The 18351-nt window shown below is 37.7% G+C and overlaps 3 protein-coding genes and 1 long non-coding RNA gene across 4 annotated transcripts; all 4 read left to right on the top strand.

Moving 5' to 3' along the window:
* Positions 1-6: 6 nt before the first annotated feature.
* On the top strand, positions 7-3996 carry LOC147293106 (uncharacterized). Its single transcript, XR_015120187.1, has 2 exons — positions 7-2170; positions 3475-3996. It is a non-coding gene; the product is annotated as an uncharacterized LOC147293106 (long non-coding RNA).
* Positions 3997-4146: 150 nt separating this feature from the next.
* LOC147293105 (protein FAR1-RELATED SEQUENCE 5-like) lies at positions 4147-6568 on the top strand. The gene is made up of 3 exons (XM_086231004.1): positions 4147-4552; positions 5157-5243; positions 5330-6568. Exons 1-3 carry the CDS (start codon positions 4514-4516, stop codon positions 6566-6568), a joined length of 1365 nt encoding a protein of 454 aa, XP_086087130.1. The 5' UTR covers positions 4147-4513.
* A 145-nt stretch (positions 6569-6713) lies between these two features.
* Positions 6714-8214, top strand: LOC147293104 (uncharacterized). The gene is made up of 3 exons (XM_086234273.1): positions 6714-6871; positions 6956-7928; positions 8010-8214. Exons 1-3 carry the CDS (start codon positions 6807-6809, stop codon positions 8181-8183), a joined length of 1212 nt encoding a protein of 403 aa, XP_086090399.1. The 5' UTR covers positions 6714-6806; the 3' UTR covers positions 8184-8214.
* A 7103-nt stretch (positions 8215-15317) lies between these two features.
* On the top strand, positions 15318-17245 carry LOC147293103 (protein FAR1-RELATED SEQUENCE 4-like; the record flags this gene model as incomplete). The annotated part of the gene is made up of 2 exons (XM_086231003.1): positions 15318-15657; positions 16146-17245. Coding segments are annotated over 2 exons (1392 nt in total), but the record flags the coding sequence as incomplete, so codon positions are not given.
* Between the last annotated feature and the right edge of the window lie 1106 nt (positions 17246-18351).

Here is an 18351-nt window from a genome sequence, read left to right as displayed (position 1 = left end):
TTTTCGAACTGTTGAAAATTTGCAGTGGGTAGTTGGAAAAGAGTGCTGTTTTTGGGAGGAGATTTGACTAGAGGAGTGACCACTGGAAAATCTGTTTCCTAGGTTATATTTACCACTCAGACAGCGTGATGTAAATACATCTAGGATGGTAGACCGTTCTATTTATCCTTATAAATGGGATTTTTGGTCTAAGGAGGAACTTGAATGAGTTGGAAGCGGAAGAGTTCTCTGCATTGCTACTGTTACTGGGTAGGTGCGAGTGTTTCCCATGGATGTAAGAAGATGGAGGCTAGAGGCTTGGCGGAAGTACTCATGCAAATCATTCTGTAGTTTTTTGAGTGGCAAACCAGATTTGTCTTTTTTCTAGCCTTTGGGCAGATCTGGAAGGCAAAGGTTGTTCCCAAAGTTATGGTTTTGGCATGGCTAGTGGCTCATGGGAGGGTAGAATGGTAGATACATGTGTTCAAGTTCAAAAGAGGCTGTAAGAATGTGGAGTGTGTTGTCCCACATTGGAAAATTGTAGTCTTTGTGTACGTGCTTATAAAGGTCTTGGGCCTCTCCTCATATAGCCAATTGGTTTTGGGTTGGATGCCTAGATTCCTTCAGGGTATCAAAGCAAGTTCACCCATTTGTGTTAGGCCGAGTGGCCACACGTGCTCCACACCACCCATTATGATTCACGTGCTTGGCTTAAGTGACGCCACACATGTGGTGGCATGTAAGAATGTGGAGTGTGTTGTCCTACATAGGAAAATTATAGTCTTTGTGTAAGTTCTTATAAGAGTCTTGGGCCTCTCTTCATATAGCCAATTGGTTTTGGGTTGAATGCCTAGATTCCTTCAGAGGCCTTACGTATGTTTTTTCCCACAATGGTGTATTTTGTTGAAAATGGAGAGGAAAGTGTTGACCATGTTTTCCTGCAGTTTCCAGTTGCTTTGGAGTTATGATGGAGGCTGTTTAGGGAGGCTGATATAAGTTGAGTGATTTCAAGGGGTTACTATGCTTTGATCTTTAAGAAGCACAAGATGCGGAGCAGGAATAAGAAAGAAAGACCTCTGCAGGGTTATATGATTTGAGCAGTAATATGGCGAATGAACCAGCTGCTCTAGCTAATTTCCACCATTTCCAAGTGTGATTTTATGTCATGTGTAGCTTTCCCTAAGGGCATATATGTGATTTCTAAGGAGTAGATTGTTCTTTTTTATCAATCAAAACCCCTTCCCAAACTATACAAGCTTCTTCCAAAGCCGGTCACAAATTCATTGTTTATTTGTTTGATACTCAAGGAATTCAGTTTCTTGATGATCACCAACTACTGGCCCATTAGTTTGGTATGATGTTTATATAAAGTCTTTGTAAAGCACCCTCATTTAGATCGAGGGAGGTTCTTGGTGACACAATTTTGCCTTCCCATGGAGCTTTTTTGAGAGGTAGGTAAATTTCAGATGCATTTTATTATTGGTGGCTAAGGAGGTGGTGGAAAAGTATAAATTGTCAGGATAGGGGTTGGCTTTTAAGATTGATTTTGAGAAGGCTTATGATTATGTGGACTGGGGTTTCTTGGACTACTCAAATTCTTGTCAATATATTCATTCTATTTCGAGATTGAGAACATGGGTCTTTTATTAATATATTCATTTTGTTTCCTAGAAAAAATATTTATGTTCTCTCCCACAACATTCTGGTTAATCAGTGACTATTTGTTAAGACAGATGGACCGCATTTAAAGAAAAGATAGATTATAACATGAATAAAAATTTGAGGCTGATGTTGTACCCTAAGTATACTAAGATGGTCTTAAGAAACCAACATTTGTGTCTCCTAAATGTCTAATTTCTATTGATTACCTTGCGTAAATGAGCTTGGTTGTTTCTTTAATTCATTTTATGTATTATTTCTTCTTTGTAAGCAAAATATCAGTACAGGTTTCATATTTTCTTGGATATAACATATTGGGATTCAGGTTCTAGAAACAGCGCAACAAGTTGCAAGCTTCCCAACTTCCACAGCACCTATACCTTATGACCAAATGAAGAGCCAGTGTGAAGCCCTTGTAACGGGTAAACAGGAGAAGATGGCAGTTCTTCATAGTTTCAAGCATCAAGTGGACGCCAAGGCGATAGTCCTCTCCAGTGAAACTGAAAACAAATGCTCCACTTTACCAGCCACGGTTAGTAAATTTAAAATAACAGATCTATATATTTCTGAAACCTGAACTTATTAACCACCTAATATATGTTTCGGTTCTAAACCCCTTTTTATCACCTTTCATTGTTGCATTGATGATAACATTGAATTATGATACTTAGACCAACCCTAAAGATTTGACATATTACTTATATGTATCGGTTCTGACCTCTGCTGAGGTTATGATTTCAGCACCATAGATTTTGATGAATAAAGGTTGGACGCTCTCAGAATATTATAATGACTTTACCCCTCATCTGAATGTAGTTACAGCCTTCATCTGATTGTAGTTGTAACTTGTACCATCAGTTGTGTCGTGGAAAAACTGACTTCACAATATCACAAGGCATGGAGTGATTGAAAACTGAGAATTTTAGGATGGTTTGTTGGTATATACTAACCCTATTAATAATTAAATTTAAAGAAAAGAAAAGGTGGTTGCTTGTAATAAAACGCCACATTATTGCATTATCAAAGATTGTTTGTTGCTCGTTGGATTTTTTTGCTTTGCTCATAGGCTAAGTTCTGAGCAGAGCTACCAGAATCCCCTATCCCCTTGAGAACTATAATCAAGATTGCAATTCCTGATTCATCGTAATTTGACGATCCAGTTTTTCAAAACTGGTGTTTCAATTTACCACGATATATGTGGAAGTTTAAAAATAGAAAAGATTAAAATGAAAGAAAACTTAAGAACAAAAAAGGCTGATATACTAGAGCTTAAGGAAAAATTTGTTCAAGCACATCTATTTGATCCCTAATGCTGTAATCTATTGATTTGATGGGCTTGTATGCGCATGTCTATGCTTTTGGTGCATATGCAATATTGATGTAATTTCGAATTGTGCACTGGTTACAATAATAAATTTTTTATGCAAACCCAAACCTAAATAGAAAATTGAGTATATCCTAATATATATTGCACATACCAAGCACGGGAGCATATTCCTTTCCTGTACCTGTAAAACCCGATTGTACCACAATACTGGTAACTCTGGCTGAGTTCAAGGACTTGAACTCTAATATTCTGGCTTAAATTGGGTTGCATGATAGCCAAGGTGATATACATGATAGATCTGTTACATAATGCAAATATGTGATAGAATGGAAGCTGGTTGACATGATATATCTGGTAGATACTGGAAATGTGTAATTAGAATGAAAGCTGGGTGATTGTGTTATCAATATACATGGTAGATAACATACTATTGATTTTATTTTTTAATTTTGTTTTGTTTTGTGTGTTTTTATTTTTCTTATTTTTTTAAATCTTGGGGTTTCTTTCAGGCAATGGAACTTTTAGAAGGGGATCTAAAGTTGAGAAACAAGCAGCAAATTCAAGTACAAAATCAGCTTCTCCTCTGTTCCCGTGAGTTCGGCCCACATTCTTTCAAATTACCACCTTCAAGTCCTTATGACAAATTCTTGAAAGCTGCTGGATGTTAATGGAATTAGCTGTATCATATATATTTGTATGTAACTATAGTTCATATTTTCTTTTTATCTTTCTATTCCTCCCTTGGCTATTTTTTCATTCTTTAGCATTAATTTAAACCAATTTTCAGTTTGTTAGATGTTTTCTACCCTTCATTGCCCAAATGCATGAATGAGCAAGTGTTGGAGGAAGTGGGTTCTTTCACAAAGAGTATTATTTTGAGTATTTTAGACAATATATGTTAATAATTATGTAGATCTTTGCCTGTTTGATTTGTGAAACTGTAAACTCTACTATGTAAATTGTATGCAGAACTTTGTTCAACATTTGTTTGGGACAAAGTCCTAGTTTTATACGGCTTTGATTTTGCTTCCTTTGGAGCGTGCGTCAATTTTTATTTATTTACTATTGATTTCTTTTTTATTCTCCAACTGATTTTCTTGTACTTTGCTTTTTGTATTGGGGGCGGCTATTCCGACCACCCTCTTCTACTTAGTTGACCACCCTAACTTGTATTTAGTAAAAGACATATATACCCTATAGCAAAATGACCATAAAGGACATCTAATATTTGGTTTTCTCCCAACACCCCCTACCATCTTCACCCACCAGCTGAGAGGAGCACCATCATCTTCACCACCATCTTCAACCTTCCACCACCACCATCTTCAACCTTCATCTTCCACCTTCCACCACCACCATCATCAACCTTCCACCCTAGATATAGATTGTTGTTTTAAACAATCCCACCCACGTGCTCCACCCACAATCCCACCCGCTGGCTCCACCCACTCCACTCTCTTCTACCACCACCACCATCTTCAACCAACCCTAGACATAGATTGTTTTTGTAAACAAATGCATTGTATCCAAATCACCTACTTTTGACAAATGGACAATCAGAACGACAACTTGGAGTCATCAAATGAAGTAAGTTTGAGTTTTTTTTGAGTTTTTTTGAATTTTTTCGCGGCTGAAAAACTGTGAGTTCGTGTTTTTATTCGGTAAACCAGTACCGAAATATACATTATATTTCGGTGGATGGTCACCGAATAAATGTATATATTTCGGTAGGTATCCACCGTTTATAAATGTAATGTCAAATTTTTACACATTTGTTCGGTCGATGCCCGTCGAAAAATGGCAATACATTCGGTGGTTTTTCACCGAATGTATTCCCACTGTTCGGCAGATATCCACCGAATGAATAACGTATAGTTTTTAAAATAGTTTTATTCGGTAGGTAGTTGTCGAATTATATTGGTATATTCGGTACTTAGCCACCGAATATACATGGTTTATTCGGTACTTAGCTACCGAATATACATGGTTTATTCGGTGGATTCCCGTCGAATACTGGGACAGAACTACATTTTTTCCCGAATGACCAACGTATAATTGTTTCATTCGGTAGTCAATTGTCGAACTTTGTTTGTATATTCGGTACTTAGGCACCGAATATATGTGATATTTTCGGTGGCTTCCCGTCGAATACTGGGACAAAAATTAATTTTTTTTTTTTTTTTCTGAATAGGAGCAGCAAGTGGATGCTTCCACCGAACTCAGCATAGTTGAAGGAAGGTGCAATTTTGACTACACCAATGAATTCACAACAGCGGAGGTAAACATTGTTTGTATGGCCGGGAATTATGATTTATGCATACCTAAATATGAATTTTAAATAATATATATAATTATCATGTGTAGGTGTTTCAAAGTAAGGATTCAATGGTTAGTTGGATTCGTGCACAAGGAAAAAGGAACAACATGGTAATTGTCATTAGAAGGTCTGATGCAGGCGGGGTTCGTGGTAAGAGAGCTTGGATCAAATTTGCTTGTGAGAGAAATGGTCAATATGAGCCAAATAGATCAAGGAAGTCATCAAAGTCAGATTCAGGCGACCAAACATCCGATGCTGCTAGCCGTAAGCAACCGGTTTCTGATGACTCTAAGGACACCCGTTCGAAGAAATGTGGATGTCCATTCTCGTTGAAGGCGGTGAACACTGGATGTGGTGATCAATGGGAGTTGGAGGTTGCATGTGGAGTGCATAACCATGTAGTTTCAGAGTATAATGAAGGGCATTCATTCGCAGGCAGATTAACTGAAGAAGAGAATTCATTGTTAGTGGCTTTGTCCAAGACTTTGGTGAAACCGAAAGATATATTGAAGACCATAAAAAGTCAGAATCCACAGAATACATCAATCATCAAGACAGTATACAATGCCAGGCAAAAACATAGGGTCATCGAGAGGGCCGGTAGATCAGAGATGCAAGTATTGCTAACTAAGCTGAGAGAACATAATTATGTTGAGTGGCATAGAAGTTCTGGTGATGTTGTGACTGACCTGTTTTGGACTCATCCTGAGAGTGTTGATATATTACGTGCATTTCCGCATGTACTGATAATGGATTGCACTTATAAGACTAATAGGTACCGTTGGCCACTTTTTGAGATTGTGGGTGTGACTTCCACTAGCATGACATTCTCTGTTGCATTCGCTTATATATGTTCTGAGAAGGAGGATAATTATACATGGGCTTTGGGTAGAGTACGGTCTTTATTGAATGATGACTGTCTTCCTAACGTGATTGTCACGGATCGGGAACTAGCACTCATGTCTGCAATCCCTAAAGTGTTTCCTAGGGCAAGACATTTATTGTGTAGATGGCACATTAGCAAAAATGTGTTGAAAAATTGCAGGAAGTTGTTTGGTACGGTTGACCATTGGGAGAAGTTTAATGCTGCCTGGAATTGTTTGGTTGGATCGGAGAGTGAGGATGAGTATGTGAGTCGTTTGCGTGACATGGAAACCAACTTTTGTTCATACGCCGGAGCTATTGAGTACATTAAGGATAGTTGGTTGATACCTTATAAGGAGAGGTTTGTGGCTGCATGGACAGATGCTTGTATGCACCTTGGTAACACCACTTCGAACAGGTAGTCTATTTTTGTTATCATTGACTTGTTATATGCTTGGACACACATACTAACTTCTTGTTACGAACAGGGCTGAAAGTGCACATTCAAGGTTAAAGAAGGAACTTGGCACTAGTCAGCTTAGTTTTGAATTATCATGGCAGCATATTCATACATTGCTAGAGTTGCAGCATACACACATTAAGGCATCATTTGAGAAAAGCCGTTGTTTTATCCAGCATAGTGTCAGGAAACATGAGGAGATGAAGGAATTGTTAGGCTATGTATCAGATACAGCATTGAATATAATTGGTTGTGAGATAAAGAGGTACCTTCACTAACCTTCATTCTACGCATTAAACACTTATTTAGTTTGTACCAATAATTTATTCACTTCTTTTATATTGTACAGGGCTGAATGGATTGGAGGTGCCTTACCATGTGATTGCACCATTCGTCGGACACACGAGTTGCCATGTGCACATGAGATTTTGTCGTATAGACGACGTAACCGGCCTATTCCACTTGACTCCCTTCATCCTTATTGGAGAAAGTTGGATTACAATAGGGAACCGGAGGTCACAAAACTCTCAGATCCTCCAGTTAATGCCACAGTGGATAGACTAATAAAATGGATGGAAGAGCAAGATGCAGACACCCAGAAGCACATAAGTTTGAAGTTAGAAGAGCTTATGAATCCAAGTTCCACTACTCTGAGGGAACCACAAGTGAAGACCAAGACTAGGGGCCGCCCAAGTAAAGCTGAAACCTCTACTAGGCGTTTGCCATCCGCATTTGAGTACGTACTTTCCGGTTGTGACAGTCATTCACCCTCACCGTCCATTGGCAATGTTGGCTGTACCTCGCCAAAAAAGAAACTAAAAAAACGGGCCAACAAAGTGAAGACGAGTTCGCCCATTCCATTTGCTCAGCCACATCGGTATATAGACCAGTTTCAACCCATCATGAGACCGTACATTTCTGGTGTAACCGACGTCTTACCAGATGGTAATTGTGGATATAGAGTTGTAGCTGCAGCTATGGGATTTGGAGTGGATGCTTGGCGGAAGGTACGCACAGACTTATCCAGGACACTGCTACATACACCGGCTTTGTTTGAGTCAGTTTTCCATGTGCGCGAGCGAGTTATGGAGTTTCAGAGGGTACTTGACTATTTTGATGACACCCCTGCACCCAGAGATCATTGGATGACTATGCCCGAGATGGGATATATTATCGCCACATGTTATGGTGTAACCGTGATCCATTTATGTAGATCGTTATGCCTTACGTGTCTCCCACTATATGCACACTCAGAAGCACATCAGGACGTTGAGCTCCGTGAGATTTGCATTGGTTTTGTCAACGGTGATCATTTTGTACAGGTACGGCTATAAATTGTGTAATTGTAAATTTATAGTAGAAAATTGTCATTGCTAAGTTATTCACTTAATTAATATGTGTAGGTACACTTGTCCCCGGGCCATCCTATGCCACCTATTTCAGATGATTGGCATAAACATGCCGACGCGTATGCCGCACGTGGTTGGTACATTGGATATCAAAATCGCCTTGAGGAGTTCAAGCGAATTAATGGTGACGTGCCTACGCCGGAAATTGTGTCTCTTGATAATGATTGAATTTCAACTTAATTAAATCTAGTGAATTTTTTTTAACCTTTATGGTGTACGTACCATGTATGTGGGATGATATTAACCTTTATTAGATCTTGACTCATGCATAATATTATCATAATATGTGGTGCTCCAATATTTGTTCGGATTGTTTTTATGCAATTTCAAAGTCACTAAATTAAGATGCTCCAATTTTAGCCAAAATAAAAAACAGAAGGTCATAATTACAAATAACCCTCATAATTAGTCATTAACTTTTGGCCCTTGTGTTCATCAAAAAAACTTCTGAACATGAAAGCGGGTGATCATTGCCGAGTGCGGCGCTGGTAGGTCATGGTGTTGCTCAAGTGTGTGCCCTCCAAGATATGTTGTAGACTGTCAATCGCCCTGTAAAGGTGAGAGGGACGCCTTGTGGCCTCATCCTCGCCCAATGCCACAATAGGGCGAGTGATATGCAACATACGGTCAACACAGTCCTGTAAGTAACAAAATCATATATAAGCAACAATTTATATACCATGTCAAAATATAAGCCAATTTGAGCCTAAATAAACAATTTTCACCACCAATTTCAAATTATAAGCCTTTGGATCCATACCCTGCCAAATCCTGCTGCCACGGTCCTGTGGGGGTCAAATGCAGTCCTCAGTGCTGGATTTTGGATGTACGGATGAGATACATAATGGAACCACTGGAGGTAGCCGTCAACGGTGTCAGATGGAGCCTTCACTGGTACACTGCGACTATCTTCAGACAATAAGTGGTCCGGCCACCTCTCCCACGTACTATCAAAGTACTCGTAAAAGGGATTGTACGATTGTGCATAAGCACCTCGTCCACCACGCTGAGGAGCACGTGGTGCAGGGGGGATAGTTTGTACCCGTCCAAATTGCCTTAAGACTCTCTCCGGATAATATGGCTCCACAATGTCGAAACACTTGATCAATCCTGTGTAAAATGCAACATCTAGTAATGGATGTTGTTGTCTACTGGATTTGTAGGGTTCCCATATAACCTGAAGAAAGAAAAAAAACCAAAATAAGTTAGTATCAACTAATTCATCCAAGAGCAACAAATGCAAAATTAAGTCTAATTTTTCATTATCACTATAAATATATACCTCATCCGCCTTCAAATCGTCAAGTCGTTGTCTCAGTTTCTGCACATCTTCACAAGTTGTCCCGGTATCCCTCCTCGGAGTCCATCGGAGCGCACGGGGGCTACTCTCTAAGTAGTTAATGTCATAGCCCGGACTAACAATATGGTGCATATGCTCATACACCCATGCCTCCAACAAGGTCATATATCCGCACATTTGCTTAACCTTAGACCTAGAAGCAACACCTAACTGCCGATATAGGAAAGATAAGGCCCCTGCACCCCATGCATAATGGCTAGTGGTGTCGAGATTAGTAAGTAATCGTAGATACTGGACTTGTACCCTTGTGCCAGTCTTATCGGCAAAAAGGGTACATCCCAATAAGAACAATAAATAGGCTCTAGCAGCACACCTCACTAGCTCATCATCATCTGTATCACACACATGGCCAAACCTCGACCGTAACCACTCGAGACGCACATACCCACCAGAATAGTCATCCAACTCCGATGTGGCATCTGCCTCACTCACCCCTAAGTATGTTCTCAATAACAAATTTGATGCAATATGATCATGAGGGGGTGTAGAAAGTGATAAACCCACAACCGGAATTCCCAAAATGTTTGACACATCATCTAGTGTGATGGTCATCTCACCGAATGGCATATGGAAAGTATTAGTCTCAGGCTGCCACCTCTCAACAAAGGCTGAGACCACTACCTTATCAACAGTACGATACGAGCATGACACCAGTGGTCCGAGCCCAGATCTCATCACATACCCCTTCACATTGTTATTATCATTTCTACTCCACAAGTCCCATGTGCGCAGCTTTGTTGTTTTGGATATGCATCTTAGGGGCTCACGTTCCTATTTTCAAAAACAAGCCACAAGTCAATTACAATATTGCAAACTATATAGTTATAAAATTTTAAATTATATAAGTCATTATGTATAATCTCTAATACCTCATTTTTCCAAATGGAGGCAGCAATGTGACTGTTGAAGCTCCTAAGCAATGACATATCAGTGGGACCTCCAGGGAAAGGCCCATCTGAATCATTGTTGTCATCTTCCATTGCATTCTCTTCCGGCTGGACATCATCCCCCCTCTCTTCGTAAATAGTGTTGCCCCTCCTCCTACGCCTCTCTGAAGCTGTAGGACGTGTTCGATCTTCATTTGCATCACCGCCTCTAGAAGATCTACCTCTAGAAGTTTCGCCTCGAGCAGATTTACCTCTAGATGCTCCTCTCCTATCCATACCTATATTCAAAAATTGAAATCATGTTTACAATACATAGAATATAAGTTATCATGAAATATAGAATAAGAGAAAAGTGTATGTAAAAATATTTTATTTTCATGTCATTCGGCAGATGTCTACCGAAAATTTCAGATCTATTCGGTAGATGTCCACCGAAATATTAAGATCCATTCGGCAGACACCCACCGAACATATGTCAATGTTTCGACAGATGCCCGTCGAATGGAACCAGCACAGTTAAATCAATATATTCATTCGACAGAGACCCACCGAATGACATTTGATATTTCGGAGGATATCTACCGAATAAATATAAATCATTCGGAACTGAACTACCGAATGAATTTGTAACACATTTCCAACAAATTCTGTTCGGAAGTATACTGTCGAATATTTTGAAATAATTCGACAGTATACTTCCGAACAAATTAAGAAATTTCGGTACACCAGTACCGAATGAAATTCGAAATCAGACTGAATTGTCCAGACACCCACTTTCAAAATCTCATTCTAATTTCTCTAAAATATCACATATCTGTGTAATTGGAAGGCCAAATATATATATTAATGCCAAATATAGTAATTAGAAGGCCAAAATATCACAATGTAGGAATGTAGGAATGTAGGAGGGAGAGAGTGACAGAGAGTGAGTAAGGGAGAGTAAGCAACACCTGAAATTGCTTACTGGCGGTGGAGGGGAGGACCGGCGACGGCGGGGAGGAACGGCGACGGCGGGGAGGACCGGCGACAGCGGGGAGGACCGGCGACTGGTGGCGTGTAGGCGGGGGTGGGGTCTGCGGGTAGGCCAGGGGGTGGGGTCTGCGGGTGGTTAACTGGTGGGGTGTTTGTTTGGGTGGGGTAGGTGGGTGTAGATAGTAAAAAGGGGTATTTTGTGTCATTTTGTGAAATAAGGGGTATTTTGGTCATTTTAGGGTGGTTAACTCAGTAGAAATTAAAAAAATTTTACAAGGGGGTGGTCAACTCAGCAAGGGTGGTCAACTCAGCACAAAATGGTGGTGTGCATAGCCCCCCCCTTTTGTATTTTCTAGTGTGTGACGATGATTTGCTAGATAAAAAATTTTGAGGCAACACCAAATATTTTGACGGACCAGGCCCAAATGGTACCAGACTGTACCAGGCTTTGAATCTTAGCCATCTAAAAGAATCCAACAGCCTGAATCATGCAACATCAGCTTCGTTTATAACTTTATATTTCATTTTCTTAATGACCAAAATAAAAAACTTTTCTTCCTTGGGTCACCGAGTTAAGAAATATGTCTCGACCCTCATTTCTCTCTTTGGCATGCCACAGCTCCTCCCTATTGGCATCCATCAAGAACCCAACTCAATTTAAACCAGTAATAAATTAGATACTAGTAACAAATCACTAATAAACCTAGTGAGAATGACCCTATCCTAATAAGTTGGTGTAAAAGACAAAATAACAGATGCATCTCCTGCAAAGGACAAAATGGCAGATGCATCTCTCGTAGAGACGGATGCTATGAAGCCTTGAACCCCCGGCACGTACCCTAAGAGCTCGTTTGGTTCACGGAATCAATTCCTATGTCTTTTCTAGAGAGAAGAGAATGTAAGATTCTCATTCTCCCGTTTGGTAATGTTGGGAAAGTAAATCAATAATTCCTTTTTCATTTTCAATCCCTTGTTTGGTTTGTGCAGAAATATGAAATAAAATTGATTTAGTTTTTCAATTATACCCTTATTTATTAAACAAAAGAATTTTTTTAAAATTAATTTAATAAAATATCAAGATTTGTTTAGTCCACAAAATAAGCAATAAATGTTTTTCTCAAGAAGGGGAAAAACAAAACCCAAGCTCCAACAAGAGTTTCCTTCCTCCCAATAAGGGAATCATTTCCCTTGGGTCAGGAAATGATTTATCTTCCATGTACTTACCACATATGGGAATAAAATTGATTTCTCATTTCTAGACCTCAAAAACTTAAACCAAACGAGCCCTAAGGATCCCGAGAGTACAACACTAAGCTTCGAGTGTATAATCCCAAGTCTCTTAAAATACATCAAGCCCTTTATTTAAAAATTGGGTTGGATCAGAGATAAAATAAGCAGTGGAAATTAAATTTTTCTTAATCAAAAGTTTACAACAAAACTAACTCGTTGAGGTTACACATTCTAGAATATGCAACTTCAAGAGATATCTGAATTATTAATGAGCCAATGAGAAAATAAAACGATTTACAAAATCAAATCACAAAATAAAAATAATAACATTAAAACTTTGGATTTCCCACTGCTACTGCCATGTCCTCCTCACGCTGCCTCCTCAATCTAGTAATCTGCAAAACAAACTCTTACACCGCGGAATGGTGCACTGGGTCACATGAAAAATCTGGTAAACTATGAGTAAAAACGAGCTTCATACTTAAATAAATCAATTTAATACAATATTCAATCATAGCAATAACCATCGAGAGTGTCATAAGCCACTATATAAATATTTCCATAATCAAGCACCCTGGGAAATCTGTTTTCGGAAATCAATACACAGGTTATCACACATAGGACATTGGTAATAATCCTGGTATATCACATCCAGCATCACAAGCACATATACAAAGCGTACTTGGATTATCTGAGATAGAATCAGAGTACCCGTATAATAACAAGGCACCAACCAACCGACCCCCAAACAAGTCCACTGGGATACCAAACTTTCATATATAATCTGATTCACGAACCGTTCACATATACACGCTTGTAGAGCAGAGCACTACCCAACCATACTAAAATTAAAGTTAAAATCCAAATATTTAAATTTTCTCAAAATCGGGTCAAACTTGAAAAGAATTTATAAAATAAAACAATTATTTGTAAACAAATAATTATATAAAATTCCTCGAAAATATTTTTATGTAAACTATTTAAAACACCCTATTTTGATATACATTAATTCAAAACCTCCAATCTTTATTAAACTATTTCAAAACCCCCTGTTAACACTTAATATCTCTGTAAACCCCCTAGTCAACTTCTAATAAGAAAAGTTTGACTTTAATTTTTTTAAATATACCAGGTTTACCCCTGTTTTGTTTTCCTACATCAACAACATTAATTACCGTACCGTTTTTTTAGTTACCCCTGTTCTTGCGCTTGCGATGTTCATCGTGAGCTTGAATCTTCATCATGAGCTTGAATCTTCATCATCGTGAGCTTGAATCTTCATCGTGAGTTTCTTCATCTTCATATGCGATTCTCTTCGTGCGATTCGTGAGCTTGAGATCGGATTCTGCGGGGTGTTTTCTGTGATCGGGGGAGGTCTTCATCGGATTTTGGAGTAATTGAATCTGCGCGAGCTTGTTATCGGATTGTTCGGGGTGTTGTGATCGGATTGTTCTGATTGTGATCGGGAGGTTTTCATCGGAGCTTAGTAGACCAAATTTGATTACTGTGAGTTCTTGTAAATTTCAATTGATTTACAATTTCTGTGTGTGATTTAGTTATAATTTGTTTGAGTGATTCAGTTTCAATTTCTGGGAGTAATTTAGTTACAGCTTTAGTGGTTGAATTTAGGTTTGTTGATTTATTTAGATGTAATATCAACTTAGTCAATTGATATCAAAACCTTAAAGAGAATAATTCAGTTTCACTGTAGGAATTATGTTGAAATTCAGTTTCAGTGTACCAATTATGTTGAAATTCAGTTTCAGTGTAGCAATTTTGTGGAAATTCTGTTTCACTGTAGGAATTATGTTGAAATTCAGTTTCAATGTAGCAATTCTGTGGAAATTCAGTTTCAGTTACACTTGTGTTTTTTCTTTGTTTGTTTTATTTTAAGTCAGAAATTGAAACTGATATTGCCTAAACTTATTAAGAGATTAAATTGCAATACTGATTATGTTGTTCTGTTTTAACAGTTTCAATTGATTTTATTTTGTTAGTCAGTGTTTACTTACCTTTTTGTTTTATGTTTTCTTATCATGTAGCTTAATGGATGTTGGTGTGATTTCAAGAGTTACTTGTGACAGTAAGTCAGTTCTTTTGTCATTGTTTTCCGGTGTTACCTATGAATGGATTTGTAGTGAAGTAATAAAGAGATTCAATCATTTGAAGGCAGGGCAATTTAGGTTATCTTACTCTTTACCGGATCTTGAAAGTTGCAAATTGGAATGTGATATGGATGTTCACTTGATGTTAGCTTCTTTGCCTTTGTTTAAACTTTCATATGTTGATATACTTGTGAATCACGATGGTGTTCTTGTTGAGTATGTTGCTTGTAGTGCTCCTAGTACATCATCTAAAGATACAAGTGCTAGTGAAGTCTCTTATACAAGAAAGAAAGGTGCAAGTTGTTCATCTTCTGAAGACTTTGAGAGTTTGATTGATCCGAATCAGTATTTAGGTGATTTTGGAACTGCTGAAACTAAAAGTTATCTATCGAAAGAGTGGGAAGGTTATATTGATCATGTTGGACAAAAATTTGAGGGCGGTGTAGCTGAATTTCGTTTGAAATTGGTGAAATATGCTGTTCAGATGGGATTCAAATTTGTATATGCGAAGAATGACAAAGATCGGATTATAGCTGAATGTTTTGAGAAGAATTCACACGGTTGTAAATGGCGTGTGTATGCAGTGTTATGTAGAGCAAATGGATTTTGCTATATTCGTACTATGAATAATCAGCATACATGCCGTGGAGTTGTTCGTGAGACTAAAGGTAAGATGATGAGTTCACGAATTGTATCATCAATTGTGAAAGATGAGCTTCGTTTGAAGCCATCTTTGAGACCTATTGACATTGTGCAGGAACTGAAACTGAACTATGGTTTTGATATCAGTTATCAAAATGCATGGAAAGGTAAAGAGATGGCAAAGCTTCTTGTTCATGGTGATGAGGAGGCCTCTTTTCAAAAGTTAGCTTGGTACGTTGAAGCTGTGAAGATTTCAAATCCAGGCACACATTGTGTTTTACAGTTGGATGAGTCAAGTGGTCGGTTTCAGAGATTTTTCATTTCATATTCTGCATGTATTCAAGGATATAGATGGTGTCTTCCCATGGTTCATGTTGATGGAACTTTTTTGAAAGGGAAGTATTTGGGTCATTTGCTTGCTGCAAATGGAAGGGATGGTGATAAAGGTACGTCTTTTTTTTTTAGTTGCAGTTGTTTATTGATTTCGTTGCTTCCTTCCTCGATTTTTAAGGGTAATTCCCTATTTGTGATCCAATCTCCTCCTAGGGTATAGAATGGGCTTGGTGGAGGCATTATGTTAGGGTTTAGCTACGGGATTTTGGGCGGAGCCCAAAATCTCGTAGCTAAACCCTAACATAAATGCCGACAAACCAGGTATTTGTAATATTGAAACTTTTAATTGACTTAATTATATATGGCTCTAAAGATATTAATTCAGTTCAGTGTAGGAATTTTTTGGTAGATCAGTTTCAGTGTACCAATTCTGTGGAAATTCAGTTTCAGTCTAATATGGCAGTGAAAGTTAAAAAATAGAAAGATTGAGTTTATTTGACTTGGTTACAGTTACAGTTCAGTAAATTATCATATTTTATTCTTTTGCTTTATTAGTTACACTTCGGCTTTTTCTTTGTTTGTTTTATTTATTTTTCTGTAGGTATATTTCCTCTTGCTTATGCTATTGTGGATTCTGAGTCTGAAGACAATTGGACTTGGTTTTTTGAAAATTTGTATCAAGTTTTGGCACCCCAAGGTCGTACAGTTACATTCATTTCAGATCGTAATCCTGGCTTGTTAGAAGGTGTTAACCGTATTTTTCCTTCCTCACCTCATGCATATTGTTATTTTCATTTGGTAGGAAATTTGAAAAATAAGTTGCCTGTGAAAGTAGTTGGTAAATATTTGAGAGAACGTGTTCTGAATTTATTCATGAAATGTGCATATGCGCCAACGGTTGAGATTTTTTACAAACATTTGGCTGATTTGGAAAAAGAAGGGCATGACAATGCTAAGAAATTCTTAGAGAGCATTCCGTTTGAACATTGGGCGTGTGCTTTTTTTAAAGGTAATCGGTATGGGGTTATGGCAAATGGCTTATCTGAGTCTTTTAATTTTTGGATCCTCAAGTTTCGTTCATTGCCCATATTTGAAATGGTTGATGGTATTAGAGTTCAAATAATGGAAACTATGGACAAAAGAAGGACTGAGGCTAGTAGTTGGCATAATGTTCTTTGTCCTAAAATGGATGAGATGTTGAGGAAGTATATGGAAGTGGGTAGGCATTGGAAGATTGCCCGATCATATGATTCTGTTTATGAGGTGTTCGGTCCACATTCTGTTTTAGTTGATTTGAACTCCAACTTTTGTACTTGTCGTAGATGGAAAATTGAAGGGTTCCCTTGTGCTCATGCTCTTGTAGCAATTCAAAGAGAGGGTAAAAATGTCTATGATTACATTGAAGACGAATTTAAATCTGGTTACTATAGGAATTCCTATGCAGCTGCAATTCTTCCCATTCCTGATATTGAGATATCTGCTTATGATGCTTCTGATTTTGTTATTCCTCCTTTTACAAAGAGGCCTCCTGGAAGACCAAGATCAACGAGGTATAAGTCTATTGGAGCCAGTTCAAGATCTATTAAATGTGGTAGATGTGGTAAAGTTGATGGCCACAATAAGAAAACATGTACTGCTCCTTTGAGGAATTGATTTCTTTGTTTTTGTAGTTTAGTTTCAGTTTATGAAATTGAATTTAAGGATTTCTTGGAATTATTACATTGAATTAGATTGATGATTCTCGAAATTTTGATTATGTAGTCCTGTATTCTTGGATTTTGGAATTTTCAAATGGAATCTGTTTGGTTTTCTTGTTTTTAGTATTATTTTCGAAGGTGAAACTGTTTTGATATAGTTTTAGTTGAATATTTTGTATTATTAGGGATTTTGGTTTATGATTGTAGTTGAATGTTATTATCTGACTTATGATACAATTATTATATTCCAGTTGATAGCTTATTAACAATGAGACTGTTCATTCTCTTGAAACTGAAAAGACGTAACCTCTTTCTCTGAACATGGCAACTGAAACTGTTTTTTAAGTGAAACTGTATTGTAAGTGAAACTGTTTTGCAAGTGAAATTGTTTTTCAAGAGAAACTGTTTTGTAAAAGTTGACAAGTGCGTTGGTGTTATTGCGAGTTTTTTTGGTCCTACAAGCAAAGTTGACAACATTTAAATACAGTTTCAGTTACTTTTAGTGTCCAATTTTAGTTATTGTTTAACAGTTACACTAACTTAATGACCAAGAAGTTTTTTTTTTTTTAAAGTGAAATTGTTTAGACATTACAAAAATTACAGAAATAAAAGAACTATTTATATACAAGTAATAAATTTAAGAAATTAGATCAATGTTTGAATTTAGCGAAAAATTACAGAAATAAACCAACTACTTATATACAAGTCAAAAATATAAAAGTCTCGACATTTTATCAATGTTTGAATTTCGCCATGATATGATCAAACTTGTTGTTGGCTTCTGGTCTCTTAACTTTTTTGCCCAATATGTTCAACCAGCTAAGTGGATGATCCATGAACTTCTTCAGGACTTGTATTTTGAATTTCTGCACATCTGTCTTTGTGAAAGGGTTCTTAAATGGAGCTCCCCTTTGAATTTGCTCTGTGTAGTACATGACTAGGAATCCACAATCATTTCTGCAATAGACAAGTTACAATTACAGTCAAACTTACAGTTACAGTCATTCCTTTATTCTAAAATATATATTTGCACTTTTTAAAATATGTAATAATACTTACGTTCCCGATTTTTGCTGGGGATAGTTGTTGTCATCTTCAATTGGCATTTCA

Source organism: Dryas octopetala, chromosome 2, assembly GCF_963921425.1.
Source record: "Dryas octopetala chromosome 2, drDryOcto1.1, whole genome shotgun sequence".
In the NCBI taxonomy this organism is placed as follows: Eukaryota; Viridiplantae; Streptophyta; class Magnoliopsida; order Rosales; family Rosaceae; genus Dryas; species Dryas octopetala.
The sequence above is the reverse complement of the archived record's forward strand: the minus strand, read 5'-3'. Positions and strand labels throughout refer to the sequence as shown.

Coding starts and splice junctions, on each gene's coding strand:
- LOC147293105 (XM_086231004.1), top strand. CDS start 4,514: ATGGACAATCAGAACGACAACTTGGAGTCATCAAATGAA. Junction 4,553..5,156: donor ACTTGGAGTCATCAAATGAA/GTAAGTTTGAGT, acceptor TTTTCTGAATAG/GAGCAGCAAGTGGATGCTTC. Junction 5,244..5,329: donor ATGAATTCACAACAGCGGAG/GTAAACATTGTT, acceptor TATCATGTGTAG/GTGTTTCAAAGTAAGGATTC.
- LOC147293104 (XM_086234273.1), top strand. CDS start 6,807: ATGAAGGAATTGTTAGGCTATGTATCAGATACAGCATTGAATATAATT. Junction 6,872..6,955: donor ATTGGTTGTGAGATAAAGAG/GTACCTTCACTA, acceptor TATATTGTACAG/GGCTGAATGGATTGGAGGTG. Junction 7,929..8,009: donor ACGGTGATCATTTTGTACAG/GTACGGCTATAA, acceptor TAATATGTGTAG/GTACACTTGTCCCCGGGCCA.